Raw genomic sequence first — 16,132 nt, forward strand, 5'->3', positions numbered from 1 at the left:
TCGTTTCCCGTCCTTCCCTTCTCTGGTTCTGATACGAAAGTTTTCTTGGTTTCATAAACTGCTGCTGCTTTTTCTGTTCCCTGGAATAGTCTGAGGTGCAGTGTTGGAATAATCTGTCCTTGAGCATGAGGAAGAACTGGCCTGGACAGCCTTCGGGGCTGGTGTTTTCACGGTTCTGTCTGGTTTGGGTGCATGCTTGAATGGCTCACACACACTGTTGAGGAGACTGTTCAAGTTTTTGCCTTTCTCGAGTGCGTTCTGGTAGGCTGTATCTTTTCTAGGAGATTGCCCGTTTCATGTTAAGTTTTTTAATTTACTAGCAAAAAGCTATCTGTAAGATCCTTTTTTAAAACAAATATATTTTTGAGAGAGACACACACACAGAATCCAAAGCAGGTTCCAGGCTCCAAGCTGTCAGCACAGAGCCCAATGCAGGGCCTGAACCCACAAATCATGACCTGAGCCACCCAGGCACCCCCTTTTTTAAATACCCCTAGTGTAACTGTCGCTATCCCCTCTTACACCTGAGACTGTTCATGTACCATCTTGACTTTTCCTCCTCAGTCTTGCCAGTTTTGGGTAGTCTTTTCAAAGATACCACTTTTCATTTTATTGATCCTCTCTCCTGCATGTGTTCTGCTCTATATTGTTTCCTGTCTTCTCTCGCGGAGTTCATTAGCTATGTATTTTGACCTAATCAAGTAGGCAGGTAGCTCATTGGTTTTCAGTCTTTATTTTCTCGCATGAGCATTTAAAGCTTCAGCCCTCCTCTAAATCCCAGATCAGCTGCCTCCCCCAAGTTCTGATTCACCTTCAAGTCTTGGATCCCTGAGCTGCTTGGACGTGTTTGAAGTTGTATGTATCTGAGTGCTGTGTAAGAGTCGGCTATCACTGCCTGTCAGTATCCATTCTTTCCGCCTTCCTAACAGCATGACGTGAGGAACGACGAAGCAATGTGCCCAGTCACAAAAACCACCTTTCCGGGTCTCTCTTGCAGACCGGCGTGGCCATGCGGCTAAGGCGCAGTCAGCGAGAGATGAGGGAATGTTCCCGCTGGGACTTCTAGGAAAGCGCCGCGGAAGGAGCACACACTTTGCGGGGACACCTTTGCCTGGCCCCCTCTTCCTGCCTTCCTGCCCTAAAGGCAGATGTGATGGCAGCAGCCCCGCAAGCATCCTGCATTTGAGGGGATCTTCCGGCCTGAAGGCGTGAACTGGGATGGCGGGGAGGGCTGGCCACGGAAGGAGCCACGGGTCCCCGGTGACCTGGAAAGCCACCCTATGGGCCCTGAACCTACCACTGCTGTATCGCCAAAGAAAAGAAACCTGCATTGGGTTCAGCGACGGTTACCTGGCCAAATGCAGTTCCTAATTAATACAGAGGCTGCCGAGACCCCACTTGGGACCGGTTTTTTGATCGTGGAAGATGTCACCTACACGAAAGCATTTATAACTTAGAGTAATGGTAAAATGCACCCCACTTCATCCACCATCCAACTTGAAAAAGGCGGAACCCTTCCAGGCTCCCTGTGTTCTCGAAACTACGCCTCCCCGCCTGGTCCCCAGCTCTCACCCCGCCAAAAGGAACCCCTATTCTGGATTCTGTGTTCAACATTCCCTTATTTTTCACTGATGGTTAGACCACACATTTTGGTAACCCCAAGTTACACTGCTCTGTTTTGCTTATATCACACTATTTCTCCGCCGTTTGCTTTTTTCCTCAACCGTACGAGACACACCCATGTTGATGTACGTAGCTGTGGTTCATTTAATCTCGCAGCTCCGTACCGTTTATTGCATGAACACAACACTATCCGTCCCTCCGTTTTTGGGTTATTTCAAGCTCTAAGCTATTACAAAATGCTGATACCGACACCCCTGTACTCGTGCCCTGGTGACCCATGGGACAGTCTTCAGGAGAAGGCTTCCTCTGACACCATGATACACGCAGATCGTGACATTTACGTGCACACCGGAGGTAACGTGGAGGGGTGCAGAGTTCTGCATGCAGCTGCAGAGGGGGCCCACAGCATGGCTCCTCGAAGGCTCGGGGGACCAGTAAAATGAAGCACATCGGTGCCCCACAGTATGGTGGCAGAGGCACGCAAGCCGGCCAATGGTGCCAGATGAGTCCAAATGGTCTCCCACGGCTCCCAAGGGGGACAAGGTACTTCCGGCTCTCACGGCGCTCTTGGAGCACCCCCCTCCTCCTCCTCCACAACCTGGATGTTGTTAGACTCTCTTTTTTTTGTTGTTTATTTCTGGGGGGGGGGGGCGGCAGGGGCAGAGAGAGGGAGACACAGAATCCAAAGCAGGCTCCAGCCTCTGAGCTGTCAGCACAGAGCCCGGCTCAAGGCTCAAACTCACGAACCGAGAGATCGTGACCTGAGCTGAACCTGAGCTGAACCAACTGAGCCACCCGGGTGCCCCTAGACCTACCTTCTATGCTCTTAATTCATGTTTCCTCACTGCTAATGCGATGGGGTATCTTGTACTTCCTGTCTATTCCTACCTCCTCTTCTGAGGCGGCTATGTGCCTCTTTTGCCCGTGTTTTATCGAGCTGATTTTCTTAAACAGCTTGTTCCTGGCATCCTTGATCTATTCCAGACAGTAATCATTTGTCAGTTGTATATATTATAAAATCTTCCCACGTTAGCCTGTTTTTCACTTTTCACTGTTCATTATTTGATACAATTAAAGAGATTCATCCGTCTCTTCGTGGTTTGAGTTTTTTGTGTGTCTTCCTCAGGAAATTCTTCTCTAGGCTTTTTGTTATTGAATAAAAAAAACCGGTTTTGTAGTCAGAGAACATGCTCTATGAATCAGGTAATTTGCAATATGCTGAATCTTACTTTCTGATCAAGTAGGAGGGTAACTTTTACACATCCCAATGTATATTTGAGAGTAAGATGCACTTTCCAATTGTTGGGTGGAGGGTGCTGGAATAAATGTCCAACAGATAAGGAATGACAGACGCCGGCCAGGGGGATGGGTAACAAATCCAAGCCCCGGCCATCTGTTTACATATTGTCTCTGGCTGCTTTCACGCCGCAACGGCGGAGTTAAGTAGGTGAGACAGAGACCATATGGCCTCCCAAAGCTGAAAATATTTACTCTCTGGCCCTTTATAGGAAAAGCTTGCCAGCCTCTGTTGTGTTCAGAACGGTTTCCCTAGTTCTTTTTTTTTGTTTTTGTTTTCTCTTTTGGTCTGCTTGGTATCAATTGATGAAAGAGCCATTTTTAAATCTAAGACAACAACACTTTTGGCAATTTCTCCCAATCCTTGCTTGTGATGTCACTTTATGTTAAGGCGAATTTATTAGACGCTAAGGCGAATTTATTAGACGCAAATGAGTTTTAAATCGCTCTATTTTCCTGGTACATGACTTATTAATTAAATGTATAAGCATCATTAAAGCAGTGGTCACTTTTGTCCCTAGTAATTACTTCTCTGAAATCGGTGTGGGTGATATCATCACTACAACAGTTTCTTGTTGTTAGCATATTTTTTTCCCATTCTTTTATGTCTTATATTTTGGATGTGTCTCCCATAACTAGCACACGGCTGCACTCGGTTTTCCCATGCATCCTGACCTTTTTAGTCAGAAAGTTTGGTCCATTTGTTATATACGGCGATGTTATATTTGGTTACATTTCTACTATCTTAGACGATACAGCATATTCTTTTTACCTATCTTTTTCTTTTTTTTTTTAATTTTTTTTTCAACGTTTTTTATTTATTTTTGGGACAGAGAGAGACAGAGCATGAACGGGGGAGGGGCAGAGAGAGAGAGGGAGACACAGAATCGGAAACAGGCTCCAGGCTCCGAGCCATCAGCCCAGAGCCTGACGCGGGGCTCGAACTCACGGACCGCGAGATCGTGACCTGGCTGAAGTCGGACGCTTAACCGACTGCGCCACCCAGGCGCCCCTGTCCCCCTTTTTTTTCTGAAGTTTATTTTGAGAGAGAGGGAGACAGAGAGAGAGAGAGAGCAGAGGAGGGGCAGAGAGAGAAGGAGAGAGAGAATCCCAAGTAGGCCCCACTCAGAGCCTGATGCAGGGCTCAATCTCACAACCGTGAGATCACAACCTGAGCCTATTACCGAGAACCTGAGCCACCCAGGCGCCCTTCTCCTGCCTTTTTTTGATTAGAGTTTTTTCACTCCGTTTTTTACCCGACTGAAGTTTTAACTCTTTCAAATGTTCCCCTCACGTTGTAACATCAATTCTAGCCTTAATAAAGTAAAAAAATCTCCTCAGTGTCTTTATCCTCCTCCGCAACGATGTAAGAGCATCTGAACTCTGTCAGATTTCAACCCCTCTGCTTGCTTCTTTGCTATTTATTTTTATTCTTTTTAATGGAGAAATACATCATCTGTTTTCAAAATAGTGCTCGAAAAATACAAGGGGTACAGGTGCTATAAAACAAAGCAAACTCCCATCATGAGACACTACGTACATCATGTGAAGAAAAAAAAAAAAACTAGTCCAATATTCAGGTAATGAAAACTAGAAAGTTCCCAGTTTCCAGCTTGGTTAATTATAGTTACGTGAAACACTTAATAAACTACTTTTCCCCTATGTGTTAACAAAATGACAAGACCAAATTCGTGCCTGGCAATTCCAACCTGACCCCACAGCTACCTGAAATACAGAGTTACTGTGCACACTCCACCTGACCTAGGGTGCCGGAAGGGTAAAGGACTTGACAGGGCAGACGTGGAAACCAGGAACGCTGTGTACTTGACATCACAAAGTAAGGGTGAAAAGAAATCCTCAATTACTGCAGAGCCTAAAGGGAAGACTAATCCAACCTTGGAAAGTGAATCTAGAAGGACAGGGGAAGGGCGTAAGAAATTATAGTTGAGTATGAAAAATGCACGTGTGGTAGAAAGGGACAAGGCTGGGGGAGGCCGGAATCAGGACAGGCTAACTGGAAAACCTGTCAGGCTCGCTGTGTCCAGATTAAGGCAGACTACGTTTCCATTCATCTACATCTGGGCCGTTCATGTTTCCTAAACATGGATGTTCTGCTGCTTAATTATGAGTGGTCTTTTTTTTTTTTTTAATTTAAGGAAGGTATTCCTAATCTCTTATAGAATAAAACAAAAACAGAAAGCTGACTAGATGTCAAGTGCTTGCTAGAAATTATTTTTTACATCTTAACATGTAAAAATTGATGAATTTTAGTGAGTCCTTTAAAAATAAAAATTGGTTTAAATATTTGGGGGAAATGGCTTTTCGCTTACATGTTAAAATTGGAAATTAACTTTAGCACAAACAGATAGTCTGTGGAGCATACAAAATTTCCCATACGTAGAGCTTGTTTGAGCCATCCAGGGCCAATAACGTGTCTCCCAATTCGCTACTTTTAGGAAAGTTTTAGTAAAATATTAGCCATGGAGCCAAAATCCAGTGTTTTGTGCCATGAGGCCACAGGACTGTTGGCTTCATATCACAGTTAAGAATATACTAGCATTCCAGGTATTTTCATGAATCTACATACAAGCATACTTTGTGCATACAAGCAAAGAGAACGGAGTTGGGGTGAGGGGAGAGGCAAAAAACTTTTCTGTTTGAAGAAAAATGATTAAGGGCAAGAGACTAGGGAGTTTTGTTAGCTCTGAGACTGTATTTGCTGTTTGCTGATTGTATGCGCTCTAAAACAATTGTACAGATAAAACCAATATATCATTTCTTGATTGTGTCCCAGCAAAACCAAAGACTATCTACTGCTTCAACGTCAAATATATACCCTATGCGTTGACATTTCACTTTTAAAGGGTTATGGCTATCTCAAAGAGACCGAATTAGATGTACTTTTACACTTTTTCTGAAGTTTAGTACACACGCACAACGGCATCCCATCTGACGATTAATAATGAAGAAAACTCTTCAGGAAAAAACTAGAATTCATCAAGCTGGAAAACTTAAAATTAGTTCTACTTTCTAATAGAAATATACATACAGTGCATCATCAGTATAAGGAATTCTGATACCAATTTGTATTGCCAATTTTCCCCAACAATGCATCAAACATAAATCCAGTCCAGACGTCAGGCATGGGGTTGCCAGCTGAAGGGGTTTTGTTTTTTTTTTTTTTTTTTTCTCTTTATGGGCACTAGTCCTTTAAAGTAGTTGCTACAACTGCTGCTGACACATTAATAACAGTTCTAGCTTCACCTACTAAACTGGACTTCTGATCAAGATTAGCCAAGTAAAGGAAGTTACCAAATAAGGCTAAATCTATTTTGAGTCAAATCTCGTTTGGTACTCTTCATTCTCTTCCTGTGGCCTTTGAAGACAACAGGTTGAGTTGGCAGATACTGTTTACGGACCCTGGAGGTTGTTTTTGTCAGTTCGGTCTGTCTTACTGAATTCTTGGTAACAGGAGCAGGATTTGCAGGAAGAGCAGAGATACTGAAAAGTTCTGTACTGGATGTTTTCCAGATGGCCAGCCACTATCTGAATGGTTTCTAGTGGAGTTATACTGTCTCTTTAGGAGATTGTTCCTCTTCTTTTAGTTTCTTTGGTCCTTTCTGAGGTGAGAACGTCTGCTAGACTCCCGCTATAGGATTAGCTATGTTTGTTGCAGTGCTCCCTGAAGGCCTGGGCGGATGATTTACCAGACGTGTAGAAGAAACAACTCTGGCAACTGTGGGCTTTGGTGGCGGACAAAGGGCTGGTTGCGAGGCAGTCTGAGGAATGCTTTCCCCCGACGCACCCAAGCTTTCACTGGGATTCGCTTGTTGCAAGGAAACTTCAGTAACTTGCACATTGGTCACAGGTGCCACCATTATAGCAGGAGCAGGACTGTTTCTGCCCTGACAGCTGCCAGTCGTCGGGCCGGTCTTCATAATGCTAGTAGGTGAAGGCACAGACATGCCGTCTTCACTGTCTACAGAGAAGTCAAGGCTGTTGTCATTCAAAGCTGTCAAAGTGACACCTTCCGCTGAATGTGTTTTCTTTTTCTGAAGCACTTGATTAGGTAGTAGTTGATGAAGTTCCTTTCTTCTTAAATGCATTGCAGCAATTTTCATATCTACCTCAAACATCTTAGTATTTATTGCTTGCCTATAAACCGTATCCGTGAAAGACTGGATATCATAGGTGAGATCAATACTGAGAACGTCAGAGTTTTCCGGCTTTTTTAACACTAACCCAATCACCCACATCGTGCGAAATTCTTCCCTGTCCGGATTTTCTTTAGGAGCTGGAAATGACTGAGGATTCACATGCGCCAGAGTAATAAATTCATTCTTCTCCAAGCTCCCAACCAGGATTCGGATTTTTGATTCCACCAAGCCCACCCATTCTAGATGTTGTTTTTCTGTTGGTGCACTTGCTAGAAGTACAATATAATGCTTGTACTTTTGAAAGAAGCTTGGAGCTTCAAAAAGCTTGGACCACTCTGCCTTACTCAGCAAAATTTCGTGTGTAATGGCCAGCCCTTGTTTAAACTCCTCAATCATGACCATCCTTGTTGAAACAGACACATTGTATGTGGAGTTCTGCTGTGGGTACGCTGGTGTGATTATGGGCATAAGATGGTACCTATCACTGGGATTTACTCTTGGGTCCCATACAGGCAAGTTAAGGTTCTGTTCTTCAGGCTCTTTCAGTAGCACTGGATTTGGCCACTCCCATTCAGAAAACACCAAGAAAAACTTACGTACAAGAGTCGATGCTATTGCATTTGGATAGAGCTGGCAAGTTCTTGCCACTAGCATGGCCCAGGAAACACCTCCTAGGAAACCTAATATATTGGAATAGATATTGTGGCATTTGGCCCACAATTTGATAGCTCGCAGAGTTAACCTGAAGTTGTCAATGTCGGGTACCAGATGTAAAATTTCATCTGTCACCCGGCAACCGTTAAGGCTTCTTATGCATCTAATATCTAAATTTTTAAGCAGACTGTCATCTCTTAGGTCCAAATCTTCTGGAATGGTCTGCAGCGCCAACCTTGCAAACAAAATATCAATCTCTATCCCATCAAAACACAGTTTAATAACTGGCACAAACGCCTCCTCAACAGCCCTTAAATCTTTCACTTCTTCGTGTAGTTTCAATTTATCATAGAACGAGGTGAAAAAGTCGCTTCGGTCAACATGTCTTGGAGCAACGCACAACGCATCGATATCGGCACCTTTCGTGTGTACTCCTAACCTGTAAGAGCCGAACGTAAAGATTTTCCCGCCAACATTTTCAATTACAGCTTGTGGAAGGCTCTTGCTTTCACTGATCTCCCGTATCCATTCCTTCACCAGATTATTTAATTTTTCCAAAATTAAAATCCTGCGCTGCAGTTCCTCTTCCTCTTCAAAAACCCCGAAGGGCTTCAGGGTTTCGATTAGCTTCTGGGTAAGTACGCAGTCAGTCTCCTTGGGGGCTGCTAAACTGATGGGGGAGGAGATGCCGCAGCGCTTGGGCGGCGGCGGGGTCTGTTGTGATCCAGGGGTCGTCACCGGAAACGGCATCATCTCTAGCGCCGGCCCCGCCACGCCACTTCCCCCGCCACCGCGACCTCCGCCCGGGTCATGATCCGCTGGCGGGAGGGGCGGGGCTCCTGCCGGCCCGGGTCCAACCCGCTCCCGCTCCCTCTCCGCTCCCGCCGCTTCAAGCGCTTCTCTGCCTTCCCCTCAGCCCCAACATGGCGCCGGGGCCCTCGGCGCGGCGTTCTAGAACGGCCGCGCAGGCCACGCACGCCACGGCGCCTGCGCCGCGCGCAGAGCCCCACGGGAGTTGTAGTTTCGCGGGGGGGGGGGGCAGCGCAGGCGGGCAAGGGTGCGCCTCGTCAGTACCGTTTACGCACACCTACCACCTACCGCCCGGGTCTCCAGTGCCTCGCACCTCAGATCTACTTCCTCTCCAGGAGCAGCTTCCGGGGGCCTCCGCCCTAACGCACGTCCTTCGGAAACGCCTCGCAGTCAGGGTCTGCTGCTGCCAAGCGCCCCTTTGCGTCCTCCGTGGCCAGGTGCCTGCCTGGGGGCTTAGCGGTGTCGGCACCTCGGGGTCGACGGTTCTGTTCTTTCCAGCCTTGAAGGTCCTCCGCGCCGCCTCTGCTTTCCACGGCTTCTGTTGAGAAGTCTGCAGTCCGGCCGACCCGCTCACCTTTCTGGCAGCGATACAAATCTTCCCTGCCCTCCACGTCCTGCGATACTGCCACCGGGTGTCGAGGGATAAACTTTTCCCTTATCTTATCGTACACGGTGATTTCTGAACCGTAAGATGCGCGGTTTTCGTCTCATGACCCCAGGAAGATTCTCAGGCATGTCCTTGGAATATGCCCTCCCCACCACCGATGCGCTTCATGCGGACACGTGATGGACTCTCTCATTGGGCTCTCCATGTCTCCCGCCTCCCCTTTCTTCCCGGGCGATGCCGGGTCTACCTCTCAGTTCTCTGATTCAATTGCAGTTAGTCTGCTGTTTAAGCCGTCACTGAAGTATCCATTTCAATACTTTTTTAAAGTTTATTTATTTGGGGGGCGGGGGGAGTGCGCACACACGAGTGGGAGAGGGGCGGAGGGAGAGAGACAGAATCCCAAGCAGGCTCTGGGCTGATGGCATGGAGCCCCATGTGGTGCTCAAACCCACGAATCGAGAGATCAGGACCTGAGCCGAAACCAAGAGGCCAGTGCTTGACCAACTGAGCCACCCAGGTCCCCCTCGATACTTAACATCTTTAATCACCAGAAGCATTACCTTGTTCTTTTCCAAATCTTTCCAGCCTCTTTGGAAGACACTGTTCTTTCCTGTGTTCTTTCTACCTTTTATTCACTGAACACTAACCTTACTTAATATTCTGTAACTAACGGTTCCTACTCTTAATATTCCTGATAATCTGATTCTAGCTTGTTTTCTACCAACTCAGACCAACATCATCATTTCACGTGTCGTGTAATTTTGGGACTGTGAGCTCATCTCTGGTGAGGCTTGGGATGCCTGTGTGGATGTCCTCCCAAAGAGGATTTGCTTTGTTCCTATCAGATGTCTTCGTACACTATCAAAGTGTACAGTGTGATGTAATTCCTCTTCCACGGACTAGCCAGATACCAGAGTAGTGCGATTTTGAACCCCAAACACACGTGAGAGGAACAGTATTTTTCCATTCTAGGGGAGTTTTCCCCGCCCGGACCCCAGGTCAAGAAAGAGAACTCTAGGGGCGCCTGGGCGGCCCATTCGGTTGAACGTCCGAATCTTGATTTCAGCTCAGGTCGTGATCGAGGGTCGTGGGCTTGAACCACGTGTTGGGCTCCATACTGAGAATGGATCCTGCTTAAGATTCTCTTTCTCTCTTTCTCCCTCTGCCCCTCTCCCCCATTGTGTGCTCTCTGTCTCCCTCTAAAATATTAAATAAATAAATAAATAAATAAATAAATAAATAAGGAATGAAGGAGGGAGGGAAGGAGGAAGGAAGGAAGGAGGGAAGGAAGGAGGGAAGGAAGGAGGGGAGGAAGGAAGGAGGAAGGAAAGGAAGGAGGGAGGGAGGGGTGGAAGAAAGGAGGGAAGGAAGGAGGGAGGAAGGAAGGAGGGAGGGAAGGAAGGGAAGAAGGAGACAGGGAAGGAAGGAAGGAGGGGAGGGAGGAAGGAAGGAAGGAAGGAAGGGAAAGAAGGAAGGAAGGAGGGAGGGGAGGGAGGAAGGGAAGGAAGGAAGGAGGGAAGGAAGGGGGGAGGGGAGGAAGGAAGGAGGAAGGAAGGAAAGGAAGGAAGGAAGGAGGGAGGGAGGGGTGGAAGAAAGGAGGGAAGGAAGGAGGGAGGAAGGAGGGAGGGAAGGAAGGGAAGAAGGAGACAGGGAAGGAAGGAAGGAGGGGAGGGAGGAAGGAAGGAAGGAAGGAAGGAAGGAAGGAAGGAAGGAAGGGAAAGAAGGAAGGAAGGAGGGAGGGGAGGGAGGAAGGGAAGGAAGGAAGGAAGGAGGGAAGGAAGGGGGAGGGGAGGAAGGAAGGAGGGGAGGGAGGAAGGAAGGAAGGAAGGAAGGAAGGAAGGAAGGAGGGGAAAGAAGGAAGGAAGGAGGGAGGGGAGGGAGGAAGGGAAGGAAGGAAGGAGGGAAGGAAGGGGGGAGGGGAGGAAGGAAGGAGGGGAGGGAGGAAGGAGGGAGGGAAGGAAGGGAGGAAGGGAAGAAGGAGGCAGGGAGGGGAGGAAGGAAGAAGGAAGGAGGGGAGGAAGGAAGGAAGGAGGGAGGGAAGTAAGGAAGGAGGAGAGGAAGGGAGGGAAGGGAGGAAGGAGGGAGGGAAGGAAGAAAGGAAGGAGGAAAGGAAGGAAGGAGGGAGGAAGGGAGATAACACTTTGTCATCTCCTTTCACCAGGTAGCAGGTTCTTCCTGCCCCATCTTTTCATTCAGTGCGTCACCCTCTGAGAGTGGCAACCATATCTGGGGGTTTCAGTTGCATTTCTCTACCTCTGTAGGTCCTGAAGCTCCGCCTCTTTCCTGGGCAGCTGCTAAAATAAAGGTTCTTGGCTACAAGGACTGGCAAATGCCTCCAGAGCCATGAGAGCTTTAGAACCAGTTAAGTTTCTGAGGTTTCAAAGTACCTCTTTGGGGGTTCTTTCAACCCTGCTGACCTACCTTATTTTCTTAGGCACTTGGCTTGGCATCTTAAAGGAGAATGTTTTTTACGTTTCAACCAACCCTTCCAGGTACTCTATACGGAAAGATTTTCTAGGGTAAGTAATCCCACGTATTACAAGAATAGAAGTACCTGGTTTTCAGCCCACTTCCGTACGGCTTGCACGCTCCACATTCCAGCAGCACAGCTCTCAGTAAGGTCTTTGGTGACTGCCATGTCGTTTAATCCAATGGTCTACATTCTTTTGCTCTATGGTGGCCTCTTGTTGGCCTCCATGGCACCACACGCTTTGCCCCGCCTTGTGCACCTCTGGCCTCTCCTCAGCCTAATTTGCTGCCTGCCCCTCCATGACTTAGCCTCTAGAGTTGGTGTCACTCCAGTTTCCATATCAAGCCCTCGTTTCTCCTTATCGCATATACATTCGCTGTCTAGATGATCTCAGTTTTCACAGCTTTAAATATCACCTATTTACGGCTTAATTCAAGTTTTTGTAACAGACTGTCTTCTAAGCTGCAGATGCATATTATCTGACTTCCCGTCTACCACCTCCGTTGAATGTCTCAAACTTAACATAGTCCAAAGAGACCTCTCAGTCCTCCCTCCATAATTTGTTTCTCTCTCGGTAGTCACCGTTTAGGGCACGGCATCTCCATCCACCCAACTGGGCATACCAGAAACCTGGCAGTCATTCTCAACATCTCCCTCTTTCTCGCACTCAACATCTAGTTCTTTACAAATATTAGTGATTCTGCCTCCAGAAAAATCTGCAATTCGTACACTTCTCTCTACGTGTTCCCTCCGAACTCTACTGGAGGCTACCACCAACTCTCATCTAGGTTCCTACGATAATCTAATCATCTCCTATTACTGACCTTTTCAGGTATTTTCTTTTTTTAAATATTTTTTTAGTATTTATTTCGTTTTGAGAGAGAGACAGACAGAGTGCCAGCGGGGGTAGGGGCAGAGAGAGAGGGAGACACGGAATCCGAAGCAGGCTCCAGGCCCCGAGCTGTCCGCACAGAGCCCGACGCGGGGCTCAAACTCCCGAACCGTGAGATCGTGACCCGAGCCGAAGTCAGTTGCCCCACTGACTGAGCCACCCAGGCGCCCCTCAAGTATTTTCTGCCTGGGAGCCAGAGTGGTATTTTAACCCCTTCGGGGCCTCCCATTATACTTAGTCTAAATCTAAAATACCTAACGACCCAAGCTTGTCTGTCTTTCCCCTGACCATCTCCCCAGCCCCACTGCCCACAGCTCCCCCCCACGCTCCCGCCACACGGGCCTCCTTTCAGTGCCTTGAATTTGCTTCATTCTCTCTCCTCCTGGAGTCTCTGTCCTCCTCCAGGGAACAGCTGTTCCCTCTGCCCAGAGAGCTCTTCCCGCCCCACCAAGTATCTGCTGCCGTTCACCTGGTTAATGTGTCGTCATCTTTAAGACTGGCTTACATTTTACCTCCTCAGTGAGAATTTCCCTAACCTTCATGCGAAATTAGCTCATGTGCTTTTCTTCCGTAGCACATATCACAATGTGTAAGTATGGTTTTCGTGTGGTTATTTCTTGGTCTTTACTTCCCACTAGACTCTTAAGCTCCATGAGAACACGACCTCTTTGTTTTGTCAACTGCTATATATCCAGCACCTAACAGAGTAGCGCCCAACAAATATGTGCTGACAGATTAGTGAATGAGCACAAAAAATAAAATTCTTTCTCCTTCGAGTCACTGGCTAACCAATACCCAGAAGACGCAGTTCTTGAATTTTGATCAGGTAGAGGCCGGTTCCAAACGTACACATTGGGAAATCATCGAGCGACTCAGTTCACAGTTACTCAGACCAGTTGGCTACAGGGACTTTCTACCGCTGTGTGACTCTAGGACCCTTACTACGTTAACATTACAGCACCTTTTGACTTAAGAGCGATTCCAAGGGAGATTTTTGTGGGCCGGGGGCTCATACTCCGTGCCTAAGGCTGCGGAAGGACCACACGAGAAAGCACTCCGTCGTCATGGCAGCCTTTCTGGAGAAGCTGCTGTCCGTCAGCGCTTAGTAGGAAACAAAGTGGATACATCTGTAATCCAGAAATTCCATTCCTGGGAGAATGCCCTCCGAGGACTCTGCCCAGACCCTCAACAGGGTGGGAGCGCCCGTGTTTGTAGTGGGAAGAAGCTGGATGCGACCTGAGTGCCCGTGATTAGGGGAATGGATACGGTGGTTTATGTAGGCGATGCAAAACCAGGTCTGAGTGAAATTTACAGCACCACGGGTAGACCTTAATCTTATTATACACGGTCCTCAGTTGAAGAGAAAGTTTAAGCTCTGATACAGTCAAATCCATCTACCTCTTCCCCTTATGGTTTGTGCCTTTTAAGCCTTCTCTATGTAATCTTTCTTCTTTTGGCTGAAGCCAGTCATCCCAACACCATTTATAAAACCCTTTCCCCACAATCTGTGACACGATCTACACTGTGCCAAATTCCCACTGGGTCAGTCAACCTAGGTCTGCCTCTGCCTTCTCTATTCTGTCCCTTCCGTCGGCCTGGATGTTCCTGTCCACAGACCACATGCCTTCAGCTACCACGACTTTATCACCTATCTCAGAGCTTAGGAGATCAATCCCCCCACCCCTGCTCATCCTGTTCAGACCTATCTTGGGCATTCGAGAACCGGTACTCTTTCACAAAGATGGACTCAGTCTGTGCAAGGACAGCACGGCAAAGAAGGTGGACTTGGGCCTCATTTACTGCTGTCACTCTGGACACATCTGAACGTGTGTCCCAGACCTCAGCAAACATTTCTGCCACGTCAACCTTCAGAAGGAAGAAAAGATGGTCGGCTAGCATTCTCTGTTTACGTGAGTATATCATCTAAAACCCTGAGAGGGGGGCGCCTGGGTGGCTCAGTGGGTTAAGCGTCTAACACTTGATTTCGGCTCAGGTCACGATCTCACGGTTCGTGAGTTCAGGCCCCCCCTCCACCCTGTCGGGCTCCATGCTGGGTGTGGAGGCTGCTTAAGAGTCTCTCTCTCCCTCTCCCTCTGCCCCTCCTGCAATTGCACTTACTCTCTCCCTAAACAAATAAACAAATAAATAAATCCATGAGATAAACTATTCTATGTGATTTAAATGTATCCCCCCAAAATCTTTCCCCAAAATTATAAGTCACTTTTGGGAACCAACAGATACGAACACGGTTTAAGTGGTGATAAAACATAGTTGTTAATACGTTAATACTTCTTGGAAATGCTTCACACGGTTAACCCAAGTGAGGTCTCTCTTGCTGTGTAACCAAATGCAAAATTTTGCTTTTATATCTGCCTCCTTCAAGACCACTCTCAAGAGGCCGATTCATTTTACTGCGGTTTGGTACAACACAGAAGGGCCTCGGGAACCAGGTGGATTTGTTGTACTAGTTAGACAGCAAATGCTGGCTAAATGAGTGGTTTTAAATCTATCTACTTCTAGACTTTTAAAATCAGTTTCACCACAACTATGAAGAGGTTTTAGGAAATCTGAGTTCAGTGCTGTTCAGTTCACGGAATCGCTAGTTATTCGTGCCAGCCAATAAACATCCGCTCTCACCTTGGGAGCATCCCGACTGGGGGCCAAATGTGAAGAAAGGTGGAGGCCTGTGGCTCCGAGGGGCTGACAGGTGTCTGGTATTCTCTCTCATCCCCTCAACCTGACACCTAATCCCTTCCGGCCCAACACCCCAGGAGGGCCTGCACCCCCCCCACAGGCACGCACTTCCCTCATTGGCTAAATCCCTTCCCTGTCCCCCCCCCCCCACCGTCCACACCGGCCCTCCCCAAGCCAGTTCCTCTTACATGTCACAACTTCCCAATGTTTTATGCCAGCTCTGCCCTCCCCCTGTGTTTGCTGTGGGAAGCACGGAGCATCTGACTTGGGAGGCTCCTCGTAGGACGAGGTGGCAAGTCCCGGGGAAGGGGGTGGTGCCGCTAGCCAGGCCCCGGGCGGGCACCACCCAGCTTCCCGGAACAGGGCCGCGAAGCAGCCTCTGCCGCTGCCGCTGCGCGTCTCTGTGATGCTGAAGACTTAACTTAAAAAAAAAAAAATCTATGCAGTGAATTAAAGGATAAGACGGGCTGTGAGCAACTAACCATTCAATTTTATGTTCTCTCTGAATTAAAAATCCTCAAAAATGTCTTTTAAGCTCAATTACTTTTCTACTTTTAGATCGATGAGGAAAGTTAGGGGTTGTCTTGCTTTCTACCAAACCACATAAGATAAATGCTGCCCACAATGAGTCCATCACCGCAAATACGCTCAAAGAGTCTCACTCAAGACCCACAAGGCGATTCCTCCTAAAATAAAAGGAGAAGAAAATCCAGATCACCTCCTTCATCGTGAGAGAAGTTATTAAAGATCAGATCCACGGCGAAAGAAAAAACGTCAAAAGCACAGAGAGGTCGGGGGACGTGTGAGGACAGAATTCACAGTGCACAATCGGTGGGTGGAGACAGCAGAGGGCCCCCCTGAAGCCTCAACATCCCTGTCTGTCACCGGGGCCGAGGCCCTGCCTGCCCATCCATGGAGGAGAAGGTGGG

The 16,132-nt window shown here is 47.8% G+C and overlaps 2 protein-coding genes across 2 annotated transcripts in view; both read right to left on the minus strand.

Moving 5' to 3' along the window:
- RADIL (Rap associating with DIL domain) overlaps window positions 1-16,132 on the minus strand; it is an 87,956-nt gene that overhangs the window by 42,660 nt on the left and 29,164 nt on the right. The window lies entirely within an intron of this gene.
- PAPOLB (poly(A) polymerase beta) lies at window positions 6,558-8,483 on the minus strand. The gene has a single exon (XM_047089347.1). It carries the CDS (start codon window positions 8,481-8,483, stop codon window positions 6,558-6,560), a length of 1,926 nt encoding a protein of 641 aa, XP_046945303.1.

Source organism: Lynx rufus, unplaced genomic scaffold, assembly GCF_022079265.1.
Source record: "Lynx rufus isolate CCGP_SWC_20201006 ecotype Redwood Valley unplaced genomic scaffold, mLynRuf1.p SCAF_27, whole genome shotgun sequence".
NCBI lineage: Eukaryota > Metazoa > Chordata > Mammalia > Carnivora > Felidae > Lynx > Lynx rufus.